This window comes from Alligator mississippiensis, chromosome 10 (assembly GCF_030867095.1).
Source record: "Alligator mississippiensis isolate rAllMis1 chromosome 10, rAllMis1, whole genome shotgun sequence".
Taxonomy (NCBI): Eukaryota; Metazoa; Chordata; order Crocodylia; family Alligatoridae; genus Alligator; species Alligator mississippiensis.
The window spans coordinates 22,629,001-22,652,754 of NC_081833.1; the positions used below are offsets into that span (position 1 = coordinate 22,629,001).

Genomic DNA, 23,754 nt, shown 5'->3' on the forward strand with positions numbered 1-23,754 from the left:
TCCTGTGCATCCTGCAAGCTAGGGGTCTAACTTTAGAGAGCATTCTGTAAATTTAGTTATGTTTTTGGTAGGAAACCTGTGATCACTGTTACCAAGATGAAGATAACTTTGGTCCTTAACAGTGCTCTCCTTTAATTGGCATTTTCTCCTTAGCAGTCCAGGCATAACAGAACTCCTATTTCTCCTTGTGTATACAATTAGAGCATGGAAATCAATGCAAAAACTATGACTATAAACACTGTTCAGCTGAAACAAAATCTGCTTAGACCTCATGATCCTCATTAATACTGATCAGTTACAGAATGGTGCCTTCTTAGCCAGAAGCATTTGGGTCCAGCAGTAGGAGTGTTCCTTAACCAGCATGGTGTACCTAGCTGCTCTGCTAATAAAGCAATTCTCACTCCCACATGTGTTGGTCTCAGGAACCTGAGAACAGAGAGGTTTCCCTCTGTGGATTGTCAATGGAACAATGGTAGGAACGGGGCCTTGGCATTCCCTGGAAGCAGAAGATAACTTTGACAACAAAGTTTAACTTTGTTCATGAGCAATCCAGAAAGACAAATGTAAGGCTATTGCAGTCACTACTAGGGAGGAAAAGCAGGGGGGATCCTACTGGTAATATGAAGAAGATAATATGAAGATGGCCAGATACAGAGTTTCCACCATGCATCCTGTGAGAGTTGGGAACATGATGACCAGCAGCCTTCAGTACAAACCGTCAGTGCAGGGGGTATTTTAATAAGGAAAATGGATAACCTGGATGATCCTAATATTTCTTACAGTACGTTAGGGTTTGGGGAGGGAGTGGGTGTGGGTACACAGTGGGAATACAGTGTCAGCCTGCCATCTTACAAGCTTTGTGAGGAAACCTGGAATGAGAAATAAGCCTTCTAAAAGGGGTTAAAATGGGGCCAAAGCAAGTAAGTCGGGGCTGTGGATTCCCTTCCCATATGGTCACTATTTTATAAGCCTTGCTCCCAGGAATGTTGAAGATTGCTTTACATTTAAAAGACTGCCCTAAGTCTTATGACTGCAGTATTTATTAATCAACAAGTGTCTCATCTTTATGAAGGTTGGGTCATTCCTTGCTGCAGATGCATTTAAAATCCTTAGTGAAGTGGGGAAAAAAACCTTGGCTCCACCCTATTGGAGAAGAACTCATGGCCCAGATTATTCCTCAGAGTTGCATGGTCTGTGACTTTAAAGAACAGCTCTTGCTGTAAAAACTGGGAACAGTGTTCCCTAGGAGCTGGCTGGTGATAGCACAGTCAAGCAGTGAGTCTGCTCTGCAGGTGAGTAACTGCAGAAGAAGCCTCTTTAATGACTGATTCCCTTTCAATCCCATCAGGTTACAAGACAGATCCATGAGCATGAGCAGGAGAACGAGTTGCGGGAACAGATGTCAGGATATAAGCGGATGCGGCGCCAGCACCAGAAGCAGCTGATCGCCCTGGAAAACAAGTTGAAGGCCGAGATGGACGAGCACCGCCTCAAGCTGCAGAAGGAGGTGGAGACACATGCCAACAACTCGTCCATCGAGCTGGAGAAGCTGGCCAAGAAGCAAGTGGCTGTGATGGAGAAGGAGGTAAGTTATATGCCTGAAGAGAGCAGTTCAACAGATCTTCAGGAAAAGGCTGTCTGGCCATAGTTTTAGATGGGCACTCGGGGACCTATGCAGAGTCATTCTCTGGGAGCCACCTTGACTAATTGTATGTATTTATTTGGCAAAACAAGATAGTATGTCTTAGTTTAGTTCCTGATATAGGGATGCCCCAGTTGACACTGACTGACAGTATTGCTGGGCTGAAAGGAGGTCCTTCTAGCCCATAATTGAGATGTGAAGATTGGGAAGGGCAGAGAAATTTGTGGTGCCCTAACCTGTCCTCTTCCCAGTGTGAAATGCCATTGAAAAATCCTCATGTATAACAAATGTGACAGGTAAGCCAAGAAAATGAACTTTTCCCATCCAGTTGTGGTTTTGGTGGAAGAGACAGGAAACATGAAGAAACTCTTAAATGCGTGTAGGTGTTAAATTTTTACAGTACACTTTCATGCAGTTGAATGCTGATGGGCTAGGACCTTGTTCTGCCACAGAGTGGGAGAAGGACAGACAGAATACACAATTGGGAGATTGATTTATGATGGATTTTGTTCTTCCTCACTCCCTAACCACCCTCCCCTTCTCCCAGGCAAAGGCAGCTGCAGCAGATGAGAAGAAATTCCAGCAACAGATTTTGGCTCAGCAGAAGAAAGACCTGGCAAACTTTTTAGAAAGTCAGAAGAAGCAGTACAAGCTTTGCAAGGAAAAGATTAAAGAGGCAAGAACCGCTATGTTCCTAGAGCCAAAAGAATGTGGCACAAGCATGGGTCAGACTTTGTTTTTGATAAACTTGGGTGATCCTGTGGGTTTAGTGGATGCAGCCAGATGGTGATGCAAATTGAACTCCCAGCTCCCAGATAAATGGAGAGTAAGATCAAGACCTGAGTGCACCAAGCATCATTATGAAGTGACATATTAATGTTCTTGATATCAGTGGGCTTTAGGAGGGTGTATTGCCATAAAGCTGGGCCTGTAATAGGGTGATAGAGGAATTGTGAGCTCCTGCAGAATTCCTCTGCACTTTCTCCCTCCCCTGAAAAGCACCAGATTGGTCACAAGTCTCTGTTTAAACTGTTTATGAGAGATCAGTCAACTGGTATCCAAGTGTCTTGCAACTGCTTAGCAAAATCAAAGTAATGACCTGCCTACATTAACCCAACCCCAAAACTGCATGTGTAGGACACCCACCCCCTCAGAGCAAAGGCTTCAGTTGACAGTTGAAATAAATGGGGAGAAAAGGGATAGCCAGAGAGAACAGAAGAAAAGCCCCTTTATGGCCTCAATTCAGTGAAGTGCTTGAGCATGTGCTTATGGCCCACTGGAATAAATGAAATGTATGTATGTGATTATTAAGTGTTCTGTGTTCAAGGTCAGGAGCCAAGGATTTTTGTTCATTCTCCTCCTTGGAAGGAAGACTGGACTCTAGGACATAAATCCCTTCCAGTTCTGTGTCCCCCTGATCATAAGAAGACATCTGTTTGCTCATTTGTTGTGTATGTGCAGGAGATGAATGAGGACCACAGCACACCGAAGAAAGAGAAGCAGGAGAGGATATCCAAACACAAAGAGAACCTGCAGCACACACAGGCTGAAGAGGAGGCACATCTTCTCAGCCAGCAGAGACTATACTACGACAAAAACTGCCGATTCTTCAAGCGGAAAACAATGATTAAGAGGCATGAGATGGAGCAGCAGAACATTCGGGAGGTGCGTCACTCTTAAATACTAGAGGTGCACCGATACATCGGTCCAATACTGGATCGGCACTGATTATAAAGAACATTTATTGTATCGGAAATCAGCCATATCAGGCTGATAATTTGGCCAATAAATGGCCTGTGCATGCACACAGCCGTACGGGTGGTGAGGAACACAGCCCGGCAGCATGGAGAGCTGCCTCCAGCTGGTAAGTCCGGTGTGGTGGAAGGGGAGTCGGGAGGCAGATCAAGGCCCCCATGGGGAGGGAGGCATGGGGCTGAAGCAAGCGCTGCCCAGCTGTGGCAGGCACAGAGCGGCGGCTTGTCTAGGGGGCACACAGAGGGTGGGGCTCCCACCACTGCACACCACTCTGCTGGACCAGCAGCTTGTCCAGCAGTTGCCTGCTCTTGCAGCGGCTCCCACCACTGCTCCCACCGCTCGTCTGGGGGGGATGTGCCCTCAGATCTGTGTGGGGCGGAGTGCACTGGAGCCGGGGCTGCTCCAGGCTCTTCCTGGCAGGGTGTGGCTGCGCTGGGAAGGGGGCTACGGGGTGGGGGTGGGTTGCAGCCGCAAATTCGCTGTAGTCCCTTCGCAGCGGAGCCCTGCCCCGCCAGGAAGAGCTTGGTGCAGCCCCAGCTCCAGCCCACCCCACACAGAACTGGGGGCGCGTGCGCCCGCCCCCCCGCCCTCCTGGATGAGCGGCACACAGGAGCGGGAGCTGCCAGCCCGGCCCCCCCACATCTCTCAGATGAGCCATAGCTCTGTGCCATGCCTGCCCTGACCCAGCTGGGCTTGGCCCCGGCCCCAGTCTCGCATCCTTCCTCCCTGCAGGGACCTTGATCTGCCCCCACCAGCCCCTTCCCTCCCCTCCCACCACACCAGACTTACCAGCTAGAGGCAGCTCTCCATGCTGCCGGACTGGGTATCACAAATCGGATCAGTATCAGTCGATATGCCTCCTTAAAAATCCCCAATCGGTAGCAGCCACAAAAATCTCTATCGGTGCACCCCTATTATATACCTCTTCAAACAGCTTTACCTTTGAATGATTTCAGGTCCTTAAAGCCTTGCTTCTCAAACTGTGCAGGAGGCCGTAAAAGCCAGTGATGCATGGAGCATTGAGTTGTTCCGTGGTACTGGATCTTCTTGTTTCTGCTTGTTAAGTTGCACAGAGAGAGAAAAATACATGAAATGCTTTCCTTGAATTAATTTTCCATAAGTAATTACTGTACTCGGCACAAGGTTCCTCCCAGGTCAAGTAGGGCCAGCCATCCTGAGTGTGAGCAATCATTGGGTCCCCCGGCATTGTATTTGTTGAATGAGCCTACCAGACTCTTCTTGTGGGAGACTTGAAAAACCCAGCTGCTATATTGCCAACCTCTGCAAGGGTGTTCATGTTAGACCTGGTGATACACAAAGGAGAACGTAGACCACAGCTAAAGTTTATGTGGCTGTATTTTACCCGGGTGGACTTCTTAAGAACAGTCACTTAGCCAAAAATATATGTATGTAGGTTATACACTAGCAGCAGTAAAAGAACAGTATTGAAGGTTGCAAAGTGAAGTGCTCAAAAACTAGGAAATGCTAGAAATAAAGGTTGCTTGTACAATCTTTAGTTCAGCCACCTTGTTTGTAAGCATTGTAATAGTCTTTAAATGATCCCATACTATGGGATCCCTGCTTCACTGGGGGCAGAGAATGTATGGTGCTTTCTTATGTCTTTAAATTCCCCTCTCTGACATTCATCAGTACAGTACCTAAGTGCTTCACAAACATGAATTCACCTTTTACAGCATGTCTGTGTAATGAGTTGGTGTTGTTTTATCTCTGTTTTACAGCTGGGATATTGAGGTACAAAGAGGGAAGATCAGAAGTTGCCACTAATTTTGGGTGTCCATTTGAACCACTTTGGACCCAGTTTTCCACAGTACTTAGGATTTGAGCATTTCATGCTCAAAGCACAGCTTGCCTTGACTACATCTTTATCTATGAATGCTTAGAATTTCTGCAGATTAGACCTAGGTCTCAGGTTGGGCATCTTGGAAAATAATCAAAATGTAGTTGACACTTCTGAAGAACTCTGATTTGAGTGTCTTACCTTGTGTTATATGATAGGTCTATGGTAGATGCAGGGATGGAATTGAGTTATACACAACAGTATTAAAGTGTCTTAGTCACACAGGCATTCTTTCTCTGCAATTCCCTTCATTCCCAGAACAATTCTGGCCTCCGCACTGAAGAGGACAGAGGTCCTGTAGAAAGAACAGTACATGACCATGTATTTAAGTTTGGCTTTTTTATGGCTTTTCATCTTTAGCACCCAAAATGACTGTTTTTTTTGAAAATGTTGGTAACTACATTTCAATTTTGGTAACTGCATTTCAACAGGAAAATCACTGCAGTTATTATGGAAGTTCTCACTCCTTCTGGAAGTAGATGGAAATCCATTAGATTCCTTCAGATAAGTGTGGAAGGATCTGAGTGTCTTGGACAGCAACCTTGGCCATCAGATGTAGTTCAGTTAAGTTTAAGCATTGCACACTTGGCAATACAGATTTCCCTGCAGTAGATGAGTCCTGAGCTTACTTTTCTTTTCCTATCTTAAAGCTATCACAGCTGGCATTCATATTTCCAGGTACTGGCACTAGAAGTTCAGCAGGATCCCAGTATGTAGGCAACAGATATAGTAAAGTAGTTCACTAGAAGGCCCAATCAATATTGGGACTTCATTGTGCTAAGCATGGTACAGACATGAGGTATGAGGAACTTATTCTTGTGTGAAGCAAGGTGATGAGTGATGAGCATGTTAAATGGAGCTGGAAGTGAGCCTTACCCAAGTCATCTCCTATAATGACTGCTAAACGGTCAGTAGGAACAAACGTGTTCCCAACTGAGTTGATATGTTAACCTGCAGATGAAAGGTTTTGTAGTTTGTTAGCAATACCTTGAGCTAGGAATATTAACAGCAGGCTATGGAAAAGTAGGGACTAGAACTCATGATCTCTCCTGGGTTGGAACTCAGAACAAGTTCCGCAAGGCTGCATGGTATTGTGTGGGGGGAATTTATCTCTGTGTATGCAGAGATGTAAAGCTTCATGTTGTTTTGGAGTGTATCCTGCTTTTGCAAGCCCTGTAGCAGGAGCCAAAATTGTCTCATAAGCAGCTGTTGGCAACACTGCTGTTCTGAAGTACCCGCAGGTGTCAGAACTGATCAACTTTGCCTTGATGGTCATCTGGCTAGTAATGCATGAGGCGCCTCACCAACTGGCACCCTGCAGGGTTTATAAATTGAATAGGCATGACAGATTCTGACCTGTGGTGCTTTCCTATCTGGAATTTCCTCTGCTCCCTAGCCTGCAAAAGAGAATGCTCAGAAAATGACATTGCTACACTCGGGAAGTAACACAGAGCTCATGTTGGCTGTCAGTGCCACCTGCTGGATACCAGGTGGTAGAAGGGCTGTGGCCAGGAGGTAGTTTGGGATATGAGCGAGCTTTTGTACCTAGTGTAGAACTTAGCCCATTTGTTCAGGAAAGCAGACTTAGCAGTTTCTCCTGTCCTGTTGCTGGCATTGTGTGGCTGGCCATGTGGTTCCAGCTTGTGCTTCACTGGGTACAGAGATCTGTCCAGTGCCAGAGGGAGCAAACAATGCTTGTTTGATCTGAGGGCTCATCTCATGTTGCACTGCCTCCTCCACAGGAGCTGAACAAGAAGAGGACCCAGAAGGAGATGGAGCACGCCATGCTGATCCGGCACGATGAGTCGACGCGGGAGCTGGAGTACAGGCAGCTGCACACGCTGCAGAAGCTACGGATGGACCTGATCCGTCTGCAGCATCAGACTGAGCTTGAAAACCAGCTGGAATACAACAAGCGGCGAGAGCGGGAGCTGCACAGGAAGCACTTCATGGAACTCCGGCAGCAGCCAAAAAACCTGAAGGTGACAGACAGGAGCTTAGTTGTCTCTACTAGGCTCTTTGCACCTGTAGTTGCTGGGGGCATGCCTCTTCCTTGTTCTCTGCCTTGGTCCTGCTGTTTCCATGCCTTGGCCTGTTGCTGTTCTCCTGCACCAAGTACCTCCTCCCTTATGCCTTTCTGAGCCTTGGTCATCCCTAGATTCTCCCTGTCCCAGTGGTTCCCCAGTGTGTGTGGACACTCAGGTCATGGGGTAGGAAGCTCCTTTGTTCTGGCTTTGTTGAAGTGCCCTGTGGGCCAAGGTTGCTGAATAAATTCAGGCTCTCAGTTGACAAAGCATAGAAAAGTTTCTGCTCTTTCAGCCTGGCCTTGCTTCATGCATTTTGCATGTTCCTTGAGTATGGCAATGGGCCATACATAGCAGTGAGGGTAAGGAAGAGAACGCCCTGCTTTGAGTGGTGTCCTGTAGATGCTACCAGTTAAGGCCTTTGGTCATCCAGCACTCAAGCATGTGCCCGAGTTCCCTTACCTTCCATGGGACTTAAAATTGAGTAGGAGCCCTGAGCTTTTCTCTCAGAAAGCCTAATAGTGCATGTGTTAGTGGGTCATCTAGTTACCCATTCTTTTACCTGGGTGGAAGCTGCAGCATGCAGCAATACTGTGGTGAGTGACTAGTTATCATCATCATCACAGAGGCAGCTATGTTTTGGATGCAATCTAAGCTCACAGTCTAAGCCCTTCTCCCTCTTCACACTGCCTCTCTGTCTGCAGGTTATGGAGATGCAGATCAAAAAGCAGTTCCAAGACACATGCAAAGTGCAGACAAAGCAGTACAAAGCACTTAAGAATCACCAGCTGGAAGTTACTCCAAAGAGTGAGCACAAAATGATTCTGAAGAGTCTGAAAGATGAGCAGACAAGGAAGCTTGCCATTCTGGCAGAGCAGTATGAGCAGAGCATCAATGAGATGATGGCCTCCCAAGCGGTAAGTGCAACCCCCAGCACTCCAAATCCTTTTGGTAAGTTGGATCTGCTGGGATGATCTGTGCTAAAACATGTGGCATGAAGGTATATTAGGGCATGGGTAGAGCGAGACATCATGGGAGCATCTCCTGCAAAGCTTACGCCTGTTGCAGCACCTTGTGTCCATCCATATAGCCCATTTTCTTCCATAAAGTTCTGCCAATGCACCAGTCTCATAACCTGAAATGCCCTTGTGAGTCTGGTTTTGGAGATCTGTTCAGAGTCTGTCTTTGTGTTAAATTGTGTTTTCGCCTATGATGAGAAGTTTCAACAACTAAGCAGCAAATTAGGAGCTTCACAAGTGTTGTTGCCTCACTGAGGCTTGATCCCCATGGTCCCAGGGTCTTGTGCATAGTGATCTCTGCCCTCCCCTATTCCTCTGAGCAGATGCTGAAGTTTGCAATTAAATGTGTTTTTCCCAGCCTGCTTTCCAAATAGTTCTTGTGGTTTGGCCTTAACAAATTAAGCACATAGCCTCTTCCCTCAACCCTAGCTATTCCCTGGGTTCCTTACTCTCATTTAGAAGTTGGGCTGAGCAGTCTGTCATGTCCCCAGAAGCCTCCCCCCAAATCATATCCCAGGGTGACATTGGGCAGCCAATCTCAGTGAGCCGGTAGGAGCCACCTACTGACTTCCAGCCTGATTTTGTTGGGTGTTTCAGACACAACTCTTATAAGCAACTCCCCCAGGATTACTTGATGCAAATAATAAATCCCAGTAATTTGAAGCACTGAAGGCCAGAATTCTTCACAGCTTGCTCTGTGTATCAGTATCATTCTGTAGATTTGTCTTCCTTTTCATCATGGGCCTCTCCCTGTTTCCAGTACCAAAGTACTGGAGCAAAACAGTCCTATCTTTCGACAAGTTACATTATTTCTCTCACTAGCAGTGAGCCTCCCTACCACCCATCATTTGTATCCCTGCTGTGTTTTTAAAATCATACTCAAGACACCATCTCATCCTCTTTCACTTTCCCCTATGAGAGATGCAGCGTATGAGTTTCATTGCTCTCCTTCCTTCTATCCCAATCCAGCCCCAAGATCCAAGGGGCTTTCCAAAACCTGGATCTTCAAGACAATGGATCTGTCTGCACCCCAGTAGAGGCAGACACACGGTGTTGCATTTATGGCTTCCTCCCTTTGCCGCCAGCACCTTACACTGGGATTTGGGTTCTGCTTAGATGCAGACACATTAGTGGATGTAACAAGGAGCAGCACCATAGCAAGAACTAACTGGTTGAGGTTTGTTGTTGTTTTTGCTTGTTCTTACAGCTACGGCTAGATGAGGCTCAAGAAGCAGAATGCCAAGCCCTGAGACTGCAGCTCCAGCAGGAGATGGAGTTGCTTAATGCATACCAGAGCAAAATCAAGATGCAGACAGAAGCACAGCATGAACGAGAGCTCCAGAAGCTGGAGCAGAGGGTATCTCTGCGGAGGGCACATCTTGAACAAAAGGTACGTTCCAGACGTGCTCTGAAACGACATTTGGGCTTGGCTAGTGAATTGCTCCTCAGAGCTAGCAACATCCAAGTTGTCATCATCTGTATTTAATTCAGTGGGCTGGGGACCAAAGGGTTAAATAGGATAGATGTTCTGGAGGAAAGTCAGGGGAAATAACTACAACAAAAATTTCTGCCACATTTGGAACTTGCTGCCACAAGATGTTGGTGAGGCAAATCACCTAACAGGCTTTCTTGTAGTTATGTATGTAGTAACTTTAGATGGAAGGTCCTCTATACAGGATAAAATGACCAAGGCTGTGAATTCTCATGTTTCAGGACTGATCAATAGGGTCAGAATGAAACTTTTCCCACATTATATTATTCAATGGCTAAGTGCATTATGGGATTTTAAGACATCTTGATCCCTTGGTCACAGCTGAAGATAAAATACCTAACTAGGCAATTAGACCGTGGTCTGATCTGTTGAGGGTGTTCCCAGGCAGTACTCAGATTATCTGGCCCAGCAAAATGTCTGCCCTGGCAAAGTCAAAGCCAATGAAGTGTAAGACTGTGAGGGTCTTTAATGGTCCCTCTGCCCATGAATTCCCTCTTCATTCTGCACTTTGTGGCTAAGCATGGAGCATCCTACGCTTCCTGCATCATCCCTGAGTGATGGCTGTAAGATGCAGGCACATAAATTGCAGACAACTGAGGAGGAAAGTGTCCTTGGGTGTGTTTGTCAGTTATGGGAAGATCCTGAGCTGCCACCATGATGCAGCTTTGGAAACGCCTAGTACAATTCTAGGGTTTATTTGATGGGGTAATTTCAGCAGAGACAAGTACTAGTGCTGTTGTACAAGCATTGACAAGATCCCATTTAGAGTATTGTGTGCCGTCCAGGCCACCATTGTTCAAAGATGGTGCACAGGTCTGAGGAAAGGCCACTAAGACAGTTAAGGGAACGGAGACCTTTTTTCGTAAAGATTCAAGGAGCTTAGCTAGTTTAGCTTTACCAAAATGGAGGTTGAGAATAGGTGTGATTGCTTCTTAACAAACATTCGTGGGGTAAACAGGGAGGGAAGAAGATTCCTAGCAGAAGTTGTGGAATGGGTTGCTGCAGGGGGGGATGCAGTAGTGAGGACACCCCTCCCCCCCCCCCCATTTCAGTCAGTGGGGGTAGTAGGCAGGTACTTTTTCTTTTTCTCCTCTTCCCTGAAGCAAGTAAGAACTGCCTCTATCCCTTTCCTTCTGTACTCAGCAGCACCTCCCCTGCATGCCCTTCCCCCTCTCCCTTGCCCACCACTGCTATCCTCTCTTGTTCTCCAGAGGGTGGTGGGTGTGAGAACACCAGAGCCTCTCCTGCCTGCTCCAGCCATGCTCTGTGGAGCCGGGCTCAACTGTGGACAGCAGCAGCAGTGGAAAGGTCTCCTTCCTGCCCTGCCAGTCTGGAAGCAGGTGTGGGGGAAGGGAATCTGCCCACCCTAACTGAGCCTGTCTCCCTGAGCAGCCCAACTGGAGTGAGGCAGGAGCAGCTTTGAAACTCCTCCCACCCCCTGCCCCAGGATCAGCAGCAGAGGGGAAGAAGGGAGGGGAGAGAAAGTATCACTGAGCATGAAGTGGGGAGGGAAGATTTTTATGTGCTTGAGGGACTTAAGTCCCTGGCTACTGTTTCTACAACTTGGTCTGCCCACCTTTGTGTGGAGGGTGGGACAGGAATGGGGATGCAGATGCCCCGACAACACAGGTCATGGCTCTTGCACTGACCTTTCTGAAATTCTGGGTTTGCCCACCATCTGCAGAACAGTAGGGGTGGGGGACCTGAACTGCTGTAAAATTGATCAGGATGAATTTATGAAAGGGATAATATGACAGGAGAGAGAGTTGTTGGTTCAACAAGAATTGAGGTATGTGGAATCAAGTATTTCCAGTCACCACATTGGGTTATAGAGGCAACTCATTTCTAGTAGGGGTGTACCGATTACAAATTTTCTTGGCTAATACCAGTTGCTGATTATTAACCAACCATACATCAGCTGATGCCAGTCCAATAACTGATTTTATTCCAGTTGAAACATCAGGGCAGGAAGTGGGAAGGAGCCACGGGCCACTCCTCGGGGGAGCTTCCTACCAATGCATGCACCCCCCAGGGGAGGCAGGGAGGGGGAGGGCACGTGCCCTCCCAGATCTGTGTGGGACAGATGCGGGCTGTCCCCTGTAGGCTCGGGGCTCTCTGCTCCTCCACCTTTGCCCTGGGAACCCCACACTGGCTGTGCACCCCTGCCTGCCCAGTGGTGGTGGGGGCAGCGAGTTGTGCCTCCCACTGCCAGGCGAGCAGCGTGTGGCCAGCGCGGGACTCCCCAGAACAAAAGCAGCCGAGCAGAGAGCCCCAAGCCTGCAGTGGGCAGCCCGCATCTGTCTTTGCTCCGCTCAGCTCTGGTCCACTTAAAAGCGTCCCTGTGCTTAAAAATGGTGGCAGTGCTTGAACTGAAGCTCATTTGCTGTGGGCTCAGGGCTCTCTGCTCTGCTGCCTTTGCCCTGGAAGCCCCACATCAGCCCCACACCCCCTGCCCACCTAGCAGCAGGAGGCACAGCTTGCCACCCTCACTCCTGCCAACGTGGGACTCCTGAGGGAAAGGCAGCAGAGCGGAGACCCCACAGTGAGCAACCCACATCCACCTCATGCACAATTATGGGGGGCACATGCCCCCCCCCATGCCGCCCCTGCAGGGTGCACACAGTGGCAGGGAGCCACCCCTCTCTCCCCTGCACTCCGTGGATGAGCCATCCGTGGTTCAGTCCTACTCCCTGCCCCAGATCCCATGCATCACCCTGGCTAGGCAGCACCCCCTGCCCCTATCCCACTTCCTCACTCACCATGGGGGCCTCAATCTGCCCCCTCCATGCCCCTTCCCTCCCCCATTCCCCTTCTCCTCCATAGACTTAACTGCAGGGAGCTGCTGTCCACATTGCCTAGCTGTATACCTGGCCACATGCATGTTTGGCCATGCACATGCCTGCAGTACCCCCTACATCTCGCTCCCAGCAGCCCCACGTAAGACCCTTTGCAGGCTAAAATGCTGCCCACCTGCAAGGGGAAACCCATCGTGGGGGATAGGGAACCCAAGTGTCCAGGGCTAGAAGACATAATTATCTGCAAGCATTATCGGCTACAACAGCCCAAAAAAAGCCTATAGCCAATAATGTAAATTTCCCTTTTATCAGTGCCAATCCAATAGGCAGCCAATATACCAGAGCACCTCTAATCTTCAGTCATGGTAGGTGTCTGGCAATGCCCTCATCTCCCCTGCTTTTATCTTTTGGTATGTTATAGGGTGTTGGTTATTCTAGCTTTGGGCTTTGCAGTTGTGTGCAAGGATTTGAAGTGGCAGTGTTGGGGAACGCTTGGTTAAAAGGTGGCCCACAGAAGCAGGGGACTGAACTCGATGGCCCAGGAGGCCCCTCCCAGTCCTGTGTTCCTGAGTGGTGGGTACCACCCGGTTGGCACTTTGGGGTACGCTGTGCTTTTCGGCGCTTACTGAACAGGCTGCGGACTGTGCTCGTTTCAGATTGAAGAGGAGCTAGCCGCCCTCCAGAAGGAACGCAGCGAGAGGATAAAGTTTCTGTTGGAAAAGCAAGAGCGAGAGATTGAAACGTTTGACATGGAGAGCCTGCGAATGGGCTTTGGGAATTTGGTCACATTAGAGTATCCCAAGGAGGACTATAGATGAGATTAAATTTCTTGCCATTTTCAAAAAAACAAAAAAAGAAAAAAGCTAACAAAATAATTACAGAAACCTGCAAAACCAACATTCCCCATGTTAACGGGCGTGCTCTCTCTCTTTCTGTCTCTCTTACTGACATCGTGTCGGACTAGTGCCTGTATATTCTTACTCCATCAGGGGCCCCCTTCCCCCCCACCCGTGTCAAGTTCCAGTGCTGGACAGCTCCTTGGCGGTCTTTTTCATAGTATGTCACAGTATTGATGTCTCTGTGCAATGATTAAAAATGTTTCAGTGAAAACTTTGGAGACAATTTTAATGAAACAAAAAAAAGTGGATGTTTGTTGCTTATGAGCAATCACTCATTTTACCACCAATCAATGAAAGTATAAGCAAAAAATAATTTAAAAAATTATATATAAAACCCAGGGGGAGAGAGACTAAATCCGCAGCCTTACCTTAACTAGCTGCTGCATAATTTTATTTTATTTTTATTTTTTTGGTATTTATTCATCAGGAATAATTAAATAATAAAATAAAAAATTTTATTAAAGATTGAGAAATTTGATACATTTTACAGAAAAAACGTAATCGTGATGTACATATCAGTGGTGACATATATTATTACTTTTGTGAGGGTGGGGGAGGGAGCAGGGCAAAGATCTTGTGATTTTTAAAAAAATAGAAAAAAAGAACCATGCCAGGTGAGGTGGAGATGAGACCTCAGCTTCGGCATAGTCTTGATTGTATCATAATCATTTTCTGCTGTCGCAGAGAATGTGAATACATTTAAACGAGCCCACAGGATCCCAGTAGCACAAATTGGGCTTTGTCAAATCATGTATTTTGTGTATAGAAGGAATTTAAGGAGAGCTTTTACTTATTTTCATATTGTATTTTAACTGTTTCTCTGATCAAAATTTTTTTACTTCTTCCCTCTTTCCCCCACCTGTCCCAGCCACCCTGCTCCTGCTTTCCAATTCAGTATTTGGAGTACCACACTCTCAGATCATCCCAATCTTTCTTTTCTTTCTTTTTTTTTCTTTTTTTTTTCCTTTTTTTTTTTTTGTGTTCCTCCCCCCGAGCCCACCCAACCCCATAATCTTGGTCATAAATATTGCATTATTCACACTTTCAAACTGTGTATTTTCTTACAATAAAAAATGATAAAAAAAAGGCTTTACTTCTTTTGCATGCACTTTAAAAAAAACAACAAAAACATTTTTCAGGTTCAAAGGAAGAGCATGGATAACTGTCAGAGCTTTTAATTATATTTGTAAATAAAAGTGTTCATCACAACGCCTCGCTGTATCATTGTAGTGGGAAGAGTGCCTCTCAGCCTGACCCCCTCCTGTGGGTTCCAGGAGGTGGCTGAGCAGGGGGAATGTGGGCCTAAGGTATTTAAGACACAGCCAAAGCTGCCCTTCCAAGCTGCCAAACCCACTTAACCTGCAGAGTGGTTTCTCCTAAGGAATTGGCCTTGCTGCTCAGGGTGTGGGCTGCTGACAAAATGTTTAGTGGGTAATATGCAGTCAGCCAACACCCACCCTCCAGCAGTCCAGACTTAGCCAGCCAGTCCTGCAGTGCACCCCACTCCTCCCCATACCTGGCATTAGACTGTGTAACACCTTACAACAGGCTTGTTCCTTTGTGCTCCCATAAGAATTAGTGAATGTGATCTCTCTCTTCCTCCTCCTCCTTGCAAGAAGGAGTGAAGGGACTGTTAGCCGTTCTTGGCTGGTTTGCTGAGACTGCCTACAATGTGAGAAACAAGCGGATGCTCCCCACAGGCAGCACAGTGATTGGGTCCCTTTCTTCCTCTCCATTTTGTCACCATTTTTTGTCAGTTTTCTTTTTCTTTCTCACCCCTTCCCTTTGGAAACACTGAACCTCCAATAATGGCCACCCCATGGATGCAGGCCTGGCTCCCTATGGCTGCCAGCATAATATAGTCCTGGCCTCTTCTGATCCCTGCTGTGCCCATCAATCTGCCAGACCTACTCAATTTTACTTGCAAGTTGAGCAGAGGCCAAGAGCTAGTGCCTTTTGACACCGCACCCTTTTAGCCCACTGTAGCATTTGGGAATGTGGTGTCAAATGCCTGACTAAAAAGGAACCACTTTATTGCAGCTGCTGGTGATCGTGGCATATGCATACACAGTTACCATCAATGGGAATACATTTTCCCTCTCCTATAGGCTTTACCATCTCCACCCATGGATGTAAAAGGTAGCCCTATTTTCAGGATGTTTCAAGGAGAAAAAATAACCTTACTAACTAAGCTTAACCAAGGGATTTGGCCCACCAAGCCCATCCAGACCTTCATCAGCCAGTGGTATAAGCATATTAGTCTTAGCTGCATGCATTTGGTCATGAAACATTTTGGTTTTTTATTTGCAGGTTGGCAAAGATTGCAGTTCATCTGCAGAGGCTGGAGTAACATCTTGTTTCTAGTCTACAGTTAATAATTACACTAAGAATTCATGTGTTTCTGCATGTTGACACTGCTCGTGGCTTTTATAGCACTACACGTGAAGCACGTTTTGGTGGATTACCAATTAAATAGGAGGAAAGGGTATATGGTGATGTTTAGTCAAGTAGTTACATCATGGATTCAAACAGTGGCAATGTGTAAGGGGTGCACATGCACCCTGTCGGCCAGCATTCCCAGGCAGGGGGGACAGGCAAGAGTGCTAGTGACACCCCTGAGAGTGCCAGCTGGGGAATGTGCCAGGAGAAGCAGTTGCCCTGCAGCTGATCCCACTGACCCGGAAGTGCCAGCAGTGTGCCTGGAAGTGCCAGTGGCACGCTGCTGCCAGTTGCAGATCAACAGGATCAGCCACCGGGGGATCCCCTCCCCAGTTGCTGACTGTCCAGTTGGGGGGGGGGGGCAAGTGCCCCCCCCCCAACTCAGGAGGCACTAGTCACCCATAGATTCAAAGATGCTTACGTTCTGCTCCAGCTTTAAGTGCATTTCATCACAGGATCACATAGAAAACTGCTACTGGTTGTAGGTGCTTCATAGCCTTTAATAAAGTAATTGACACACCTGAACATTGGCCTTGCTGTCTTGCAAACTGGCAGTGGCAGGGCCTTCAACTCTGCAGTGACCAGGAGACTTACTGCTGTAGTGATTGTATTTTGTGCAATTTGGAGTGGTTAGAGATTTTTGTCTTGTGTCCAGAAAGGTCATAAAATGTACAGTTGGTATATATTGCAAAGTGAGCAACCTGTTGTCTGTGCTAGGGCTGAGGGAAAGCTGCTGCTGGGTTGGCTACCACATCAGCAACGCTTGCTACAGATCTGCTGCCTGAAGGAGCTGGCCATAGACTGGGAGCAGGAGAAGAGAAGGAACAATGCTGTCAGCACTCTCTGGGGAGGCTGAAGTCTTTCTCTGCTCCTAAAAGTTAGCCCAGCCAGGGGATAAACGGTCCTTGCAGCACTGAGCAGGAATGATGCTCTATGATGTGTTATTTCCTATCAGTGAGCCAGCAGCAGCTTGCATTGTTCCCTGGCTAAAAACTGGTAGCTATCCCTACCAAAGAATTAAAGAACGTGATATGGCATTTGTCTAAAGCAATGGTTCGCAACCTTTTCAGATTTGAGGCACCCCTTAGAAAATGCTAGCTTTTAGTTTTCAGTTTTTTTTAACTATGGAAAAATACTAGAGCAGCTTTTCTGTTTCAAATTGCTCAGCAAAACCACAACAGATCAGAATGTTTTTAACACTATGGATTCCTATTTGAAATGTCTGGGTTTATCTTGTGACTCATGTTTGCATTGTGTGGCACCCTTGAAAGTTTCTCAAGGCACTTGAGGGTGCTGCAGCACCCCAGTTAAGAATCACTGGTCTTGAAGTAAAACACTTCTTAGCAAGGAGTTAACTTTCTCTGTAAGCCTATCAACCTCTCCTTACCAGAGGAGAGAAGTTAAGGGGTGGAAGATGGTCTAACTTGCCTTCCCCCTACAATGATGACTGGATTAAAGATTCTTAAGGAGGAACAACATAGCAAAGGAGAAAATTCATCCAGTTTGGTTCAGGTTAAGGGGTTGAAAACTGGAGTGAGATAGTTCTTCCTGGTTAGTCCTATAAAATAATGATTAGTCTCTTCTCCAATGCCTAGGGAAGGAGCTAGATCTTGGTCCATTTGCCCCATGGCAACTGCAGATTGTTTTCTGCAGCCCACAAGATGGCTTTAAAACTCAGCTGTTTCTTCAAAATAGATTAAGACTGTACTGTCTTTAGATGTAAGACTAATTAGAGCTTGACCCCCTAAACATTATTTGGGACAGCAAGCAAGTTACTTGCCCTAACCCTGAGAGAGACGGTGGCTTCCGGACAGCTGGAGGATTAAGGTGTTTTCCAGAGAGCACTGTGCAGCTGTGCTATATGAATTGCTGCTCTGTTCACATCTTACCCTCTGCAAGCAGACTTCATTAGGACATGTGCTATTAGTGTAACTGCTTGGACTCTGAATGTTATATATACCTCTCCAGCTGCACACCTCCCTCCATTCATCTTGCACTCTGTTCTTCAAAGGCAAAACTATTTTGAGCAAGACTTCCAGGTCATTTGCATGTAGGCATGCATTCTGGCTTGTGTGCCACCAACATAAGCATGGCTGTCACTCCTGGATCAAATAAGCCCAGACAACAGGAAATTTGACTGACAGGCTCATTAAATGGTCTGGTTGCTTTTTCAAACTACTGTTTTTTTTGTTCACTGTTCCAGCAAAACACCTGCTAGCAGCTCACAAGGAAGGGGTAGGTATGATGTTAGATCAGTTTTCTGAAGTTTCTGAAGCCTGTTTCTGCTGTACACTTTGTGTAGCTATTTCCACCTATGCAGAGCACTAGCGTGGCTGTCGTGTAGGGACTAGTTTTAGGGGGGGGGGGGAACCCTTCAGAGAATGTGATGACTGAGCATATGCTAGGCCTACTCCCAGCTTAATACAGGGGCCTCCAGTTTCACAGACCTCCCAACTGCACACTATACAGGTCCCCTGCACACATGGATGTGATGCACCTTGCCTCTGCCTCCCTGCCCAGGAGGGACTCCTCCACTGTACCAGTGCAGATGTCACATAGAGTCCCCAGGTCTCCTTTAACCCTGCCCCCAAGAGCACAGTGAGCCAGAGGAAGCTACAGGAAGGAAAGGACTCTGCCAACAAGAGAGCAAAGCAAGGAACAAGAGCAGGAGCCTGCAGTTTAACCCCCGAGAGGCTGCATGTGGCCTGTTGGCTATGAGTTGACCAACCCTGGTTTCACACGCTTTGTCTGTTCTCCCATATATCAAACCAGTTTCAAGAATTGATAGTCCCTGCTCACAAGAGCCCAGAGCAGCAGAGGTCATGCTTAAAGCAAAACAGGGTAGTGGTGTAGAAACACACCCTATGCTTTGTGCTGACTAGAAACCTTTGTACCCTTAGACCAAGGAGTTGAAAGAAGCTGATCAAGTCAGAAGGCAGCATGACAGCAATGGCAGTTTATAGACACTTCAGTAAAGAAGGAATAAGAGCCTGGGCGTCTTTAAGTTCTTTTTAATTGAACTCTAAGCAAAAAGCAACAAAATTAACATTGTGTCACAATACAGCTTGCACAGGACAAAAGTAGAGTTTGTAACCCACCAGAAAGGCCAGCAACAGGAAGTCAAGTTTAAAGCAACCTTCCCATATTAGTTTTGTCCCCTTGTGCTCAGTGTAGGGAGATCAAACCAGATAATAGGGTCAAACTAATACTGCTTATGAAACACAGGAACAACCTCCTTAAAGGATCAAGCGCAATGATACCAACTTTACTAAAGTAATTGCTCTTTCACTGTCAACAGGTTAATGTAGAACTTTTTGCTAGCAACTAAACATCACTTTCTCCTGGTAGTGTAGGTAATATGTTGACACAGAAAGGGATTGAATTTTTGCTTTTCTGCTATTTGCCAAGTCAAATATCATCTTATGAAATTAGGTATTGGATCATGAATGTAGTAGGATGCAAGTTCAGATGAGCTCTTACTAAAAATCTCAGATTATCTTTGTCAAGGAATAAGAAAAGACAGTTTCCTTCTCACTGGGCTTCTGAGCTATAGGCTATTCACAAGGCATCAGCAGTTCTAAGCTTTTCACTTAGCCAATCTGTGTTGGTGTACTAGCACCCTTGGGCAACAGTGAGCAAGTGTATCCACACAGGGTCTAGAATTTCTCCTTTACCTTTTTAAAATCAGTCTAAATAGAGATCCCTTGCTGCAAGCCAATAAGGTCCCGGTTTTTAAAGAGCTAAAGACATGTAACACAACAGGAGTCTGTGGAATTTGGGCCCAGCTCTTTAAAAGGCATTTAGGTGCCCAAGTTCATGCAGGGCAGGGGTGGGGCATACAGATGTTACAAAGCTCTGATTCCACTCTCTTTGTGTAGAGCAAGAAATGAAAGCAAAACAGATCTCACAAGGGCAGCTGGGACAGGTGGAAGAAGTTGCTCTAATTAAATACTAAGCTATTGAGACTTTTTGTGGGCAAAACTCATCTCCCTAAAGGGATAGTACATATCCCTCTAGACACCTATTCTAAGGGATAAAAAGTTTGGGAAGGAGGGGTACCGAGTGGGGTGGGGGTGAAGCCACTGCCTCTACTTCCCAGACAGTTGCTCATAGAGCTTGGGCACGTAGTCATCCCACTCTGCCTGGTAGCATGTGCCTGCCACTGGAACTCCCAGCTTATACTTGTTGCGAAATGAAGCTACTTTGAATTTTCCACGATGGTCACCAGATCGGTTAGACAGGATGGGCTCATCACAGGTCAGTTGCTGCGGCTGCTCATAAACCAGCCACACGTACCGGTGAAGACCTGCAGATTGGGTGAGAAAGGAAGATGCTTCTGGTTAACACAAGGTACTTATTTGTTTCCAAGTTAAGGAAGTATTGTACTATGCAATTGTATAAGCTCCTCCCCAACACAATAAGGTTTTGGCTAAAAGGTAACTTTCACTTGTTAGTTTTGTTGCTGTGCAAGGAAGGCCATAGGACAGGGCAGAGACCATAGTATAGGAGGGAATCGTTCTCAGTTCCATGGTCTGGATGTCATACTTTTAACATTTATGTAGCAGGAAGTAATTCAAGGCCACTGGGAAGAACTATTTGAAGGAAACATTAAGGCAGCAAGGGTCTTATGAGCTACTCAATCCATTTCAAGGGGGTCTCAATAGAAAAAGTAGTGCGTTAGCCACAAGGCAGTATTCAGTTTTTTCCAGATCCATTTGTCACACTCCAATAGTGACTTAAAGCTACAACTAACTGTTCAGCAACAATACAATTCCTACCAAAGGGCACAGGGGTGAGGGTCAGGGGATGATGTCAAGTGTGGCAAGTTTACTTTAAAGCAACGGTTTTCAGCATATGTACCCCTTCTGGGAACATTGGGGGGGGGGGCACGTGCCCTTGGGTCTGCACCAGGCTGTTCCTAGCAGGAGGGTGAGGGGGGAAGAGTGCGGCTACAGCCACCCCAAGATTCACTGTGGTCCCCGGACCCCTGCTTGCAGCACAACCTGGCCCAACATCCCTGCCGGGAACAGCCCAGCTGTGCCCCAGGCCCAGCATGCCACGGCCTGCATGCAGATCAGGGGGTACATGCTGCCCCCCACCCCCAGGTTGCATGCAGCAGCGCGAGCTGCCCCCAGGCGAGCCACTCATGACTCTGCTCCGGCTGGGCAGTGCCTGCCTCAGCCCCTGCCCTTCCCTCCCTCACCACAGGTGCTTATAGGGAGGGGAGGGGGGGGGAGAAAGGCCTGCAGCTACCCCAGTTTGCTGTAGCCCCCCTCACCCCCCTCCCAGCACCGCTGCTGTCCAAACAGAGCCTGCCCCATCTCACCCCGTCCGCAGATCTTGGGGCACACCCCCCTGCATGCCCCTGCTCCACTCCCCCCCCCCAACTAACTTACCTGCCAGACCCAGCTGCTCTCCACATGGCCAGGCTGTGCTCCTGACTGCCCCGTGCAGCACTGCACCTGCGCGTGTGCACACACAGGGTCCTACGTACCCCCTACGACCCTTTTAAGTACCCCTAGGGGTACGCATACCCCCAGTTGACAACCATTCCTTTAAGGATCTGTTGGGTGTACATACAGCTCCTGCTAATGGTTAGGCTGTAGATCCGAAAGGGTTCTTGTTGCTGCGATTCTGCGCTTGCAGGGTTGAGAAGGGGCAAGGCGGCAAGTGGCCAATACCGATCTTCTGGTTTTATAGTCTGAGGGTCAGTGTTGGCATTCTCTGAACATGCCTCCCTTGCCAGTACTTTCCATATGCAGTGGAGCACTTAAACACCTGTTCTAAATGACTCAAGAGGCCTTTGACTGCCAGACAGACTTAGTCTATGTTCACTCTGGAGAATAGTCTCCAGCAGCAGGTACTGCCTCCCAGGTGCTGAGCCCTTCTAATAGTCTCCTTGGAGGAAAGCAATTCTAATTCAGCACAAGTAGAGAGAGAGGTAGCCCAGCTCTGACTAGCTTTCAGGGTTTGTGGTTTAAACCAACCCCTTCAACTTAGAACCACCCAGATTTGTACTCAATGATAAAGTTACCTCCATGCCCTAATGCAAGCAATCAATCAATGTACCCAGAGAATGGTGACGTGCTAAAGGAACATTGGAAGTGCTGGGCCCTGCTATACGTGTTACAGGGTCAAGAGCAGTGGTCTCCTGCCTCCCTGTAAAATATTACATGGGACATGTTTCCAGCATCACTTCTGAACAAGCTAGTTTCTTTCTTAAAGCTGCCTACAGCATTTTTTTCAGTGCTAGGAACTTCACACTCGCTGCATGAGCTGCAGATTTGTTAAGCAAATGAGAGCACTGCAATACTCACCTTGCATTAGCCTGTCCAGGACCTTGAACCAAAAAAGAGGGTCACCAGTTACTGACCTGTTCCTTTGGGAGGTCCAGAGCCAACATAGTCAGACAGGACTTGCCCACTTTTGATGTCATTTCCTTTCATGTTGGTCACAAGAAAGTGATGCCATTCCCTAAAAAGCAGATCAGACACAAGTTAGAAGCTGCAGCCTCTCCCGATGACCGTGCTTTCCAGGGCCAGGTATGCACAAAGCAAGCGCCAGAACTAAATTCCTCCCCCCGCTCACTCTTGGTCCTGAGCCAGTCCTGCCAAATTTGCCCTTGGAAATAATTAGGCGGGGGTAATTTCACACAAGCACAACGGGTTTGGGCAGCGCAGGCAGCTCTTCGCTGCGAGTAACCCCTGTTGCCACGGCCTGGGCGTGCAGGGGCTTGGGGAGGACAGTCCTTCGCTAGCGCGGGAGCCCTGGGGTCAGTCCCAGGCTCTCATCTCGCTGCAGGACTCATGCCAAGTTGTGGGACTGTTTTAGGCCTCTTTTCTGCCAACAGACGCAGCACGGCGGGTCGATAATGACTGAGCAGCAACCAGGCCGGGCCCCCCCAACCAGGTACCTGAACTTCGGGTCCTTCCTGCTGGGCGCGTCGGGGTCGGTCAGCACCAGGGTGTACAGCTTCTGCGGGTCGCAGCCGTCCCACTCGATGCTGGTCGGGCGGCTCTGCACCTGCGGGGAGGGGAACCCGGCCCGGCCCGTGAGACCCGTCCCCGCTCCCGCTCCCGCCCGCCCCGCACTCGGGCCCGCGAGCAGGCCGGGGCCGGGGCCGCGCTACACGCACCTGCGTGGGCGTGAGCACCTTGCCCAGCTCGTCGATCTCCACGGAGCCGTACTTGACCCGCAGGGGCTGCGTCGGCTGCTGCTCCACCTCGCCCAGGCTCAGCGGCCCGCCCCACTGCGCCAGCTGCAGCGGCATCTCCCCAGCTCGGGCTCAGCGCGCGACTGCGGCGGCGGCGGCGGCGCCCGCGAGATCCCACGGCGGCGGCGGCGGAGTGACAGCGGCGCCCTGCAATCCCCGGCCGCGCCGGGCGGCGCCCATTGGTTCAGGAGCGGGGGGCGGGGCTTGACAGCTAGCTTTGGCTGCAACTAGACTGGGCTGCGGGTGGGCGGGGTTGAGGCTTTTTCCCTCCCTCCCCCACCCTGACCCCTGACCCCTGGTCCTGGCCTGGTATCAAGCAAATCAGGTGTGAGGGTGCCCAGGTTCACCCAGGAGACCCGTGCCCGGTGCAGCTGTGGGTGTGATCCAGCCTGTTGTGCAGCTTCCCCCGGGCTGGGTGACCTGCCCTCCCCGCCTTCCCCTGGGGCAGCTCTGAAACGGGCTCTGCTCCAGGGCAGGGGTGCCCGCACGCATGGCCCGGGGAGCAGGCAGCCTGGGGGATCGGGCACAGCGGCAGATGGGGCAGGGGGCAGAAAGCAGAGCAGCAGATGGGGCAGGGGAAAGGGCTTGAGGTGGGAGTGCCGGGCTGTGGCAGGTTGG

General features: G+C 48.5%; 2 protein-coding genes across 3 annotated transcripts in view; one reads left to right on the top strand and one right to left on the bottom strand.

Annotated features, from left to right (window-relative positions):
- The window catches only part of TAOK3 (TAO kinase 3), a 151,037-nt gene extending 136,344 nt beyond the window's left edge, over positions 1–14,693 (top strand). For both annotated transcript variants that reach the window (XM_014593635.3, XM_059713551.1), the window contains 7 exons: positions 1,349–1,585; positions 2,190–2,318; positions 3,104–3,307; positions 6,998–7,237; positions 7,984–8,196; positions 9,506–9,688; positions 13,242–14,693. In XM_014593635.3, coding sequence (XP_014449121.1) covers positions 1,349–1,585; positions 2,190–2,318; positions 3,104–3,307; positions 6,998–7,237; positions 7,984–8,196; positions 9,506–9,688; positions 13,242–13,403 — 1,368 coding nt within the window. In that variant the 3' untranslated portion in view covers positions 13,404–14,693. The remainder of the gene's footprint in view (positions 1–1,348; positions 1,586–2,189; positions 2,319–3,103; positions 3,308–6,997; positions 7,238–7,983; positions 8,197–9,505; positions 9,689–13,241) is intronic.
- A 4,226-nt stretch (positions 14,694–18,919) lies between these two features.
- PEBP1 (phosphatidylethanolamine binding protein 1) lies at positions 18,920–23,234 on the bottom strand. The gene is made up of 4 exons (XM_006266410.4): positions 23,059–23,234; positions 22,837–22,946; positions 22,297–22,397; positions 18,920–20,229 (listed from the first exon to the last, which is right to left on the bottom strand). The coding sequence occupies exons 1-4, from the start codon at positions 23,191–23,193 to the stop codon at positions 20,012–20,014; spliced, it is 564 nt and encodes a 187-aa protein (XP_006266472.1). The 5' UTR covers positions 23,194–23,234; the 3' UTR covers positions 18,920–20,011.
- Between the last annotated feature and the right edge of the window lie 520 nt (positions 23,235–23,754).